At 28.8% G+C, this 559-nt stretch overlaps 1 protein-coding gene across 1 annotated transcript in view; it reads right to left on the reverse strand.

Annotated features, from left to right (window-relative positions):
- Positions 1-143: 143 nt before the first annotated feature.
- Positions 144-559, reverse strand: part of LOC119591091 (putative nuclease HARBI1) — a 12,707-nt gene continuing 12,291 nt past the window's right edge. The window contains exon 5 of the mRNA XM_037939811.1: positions 144-221. Within this exon, the coding sequence (XP_037795739.1) occupies positions 144-221 (78 nt within the window). The remainder of the gene's footprint in view (positions 222-559) is intronic.

A 559-nucleotide genomic window follows, 5' to 3' on the forward strand; every position in this document is an offset into this window, starting at 1 on the left:
ACTATTGAATATCCATGGCATAGTAACTCAAATTAATGTTAGGGTAATATCAAGTGCAGAATGTACTAGTACACTCACTGATACATAACACAATATGAAAACAAAGGATAATGTCATAAAGAAAATGGAATGTAGAAATTAGCTTAGTAATGACCTATATCAGAAAAATCTGCAATTATGTGAACAATCTTCACCATATAAACATCCTTCACAATTGTAGTCTAATGGAGAGATTTTTTAAAAAATCAAATAGAAATAACAAACACAACTCAAGTTGTAAATAAAAGCAGTATTACATGTAGGATCTTATTTGTTTGGTATTATTAGAGTTTAATACTTAAGAAATAGTCATTTCTTGAATTAACTTCATAAATGTATTCTAATAGAGATATTTATTTTTTGAAGTAATCAAAAATGGCAAATGGTTTAGGAGTATGGTACATGTATTGTCTTATTTGACTCAACAAGTGCATACTATAAAAATTAAGATGTAGATATTTACTTTTCAGATGTTAGAGAACCAACTCCAGGGCCATCTGGGATAGCATCTCAGACCATC

This window comes from Penaeus monodon, chromosome 28 (assembly GCF_015228065.2).
Source record: "Penaeus monodon isolate SGIC_2016 chromosome 28, NSTDA_Pmon_1, whole genome shotgun sequence".
Taxonomy (NCBI): domain Eukaryota; kingdom Metazoa; phylum Arthropoda; class Malacostraca; order Decapoda; family Penaeidae; genus Penaeus; species Penaeus monodon.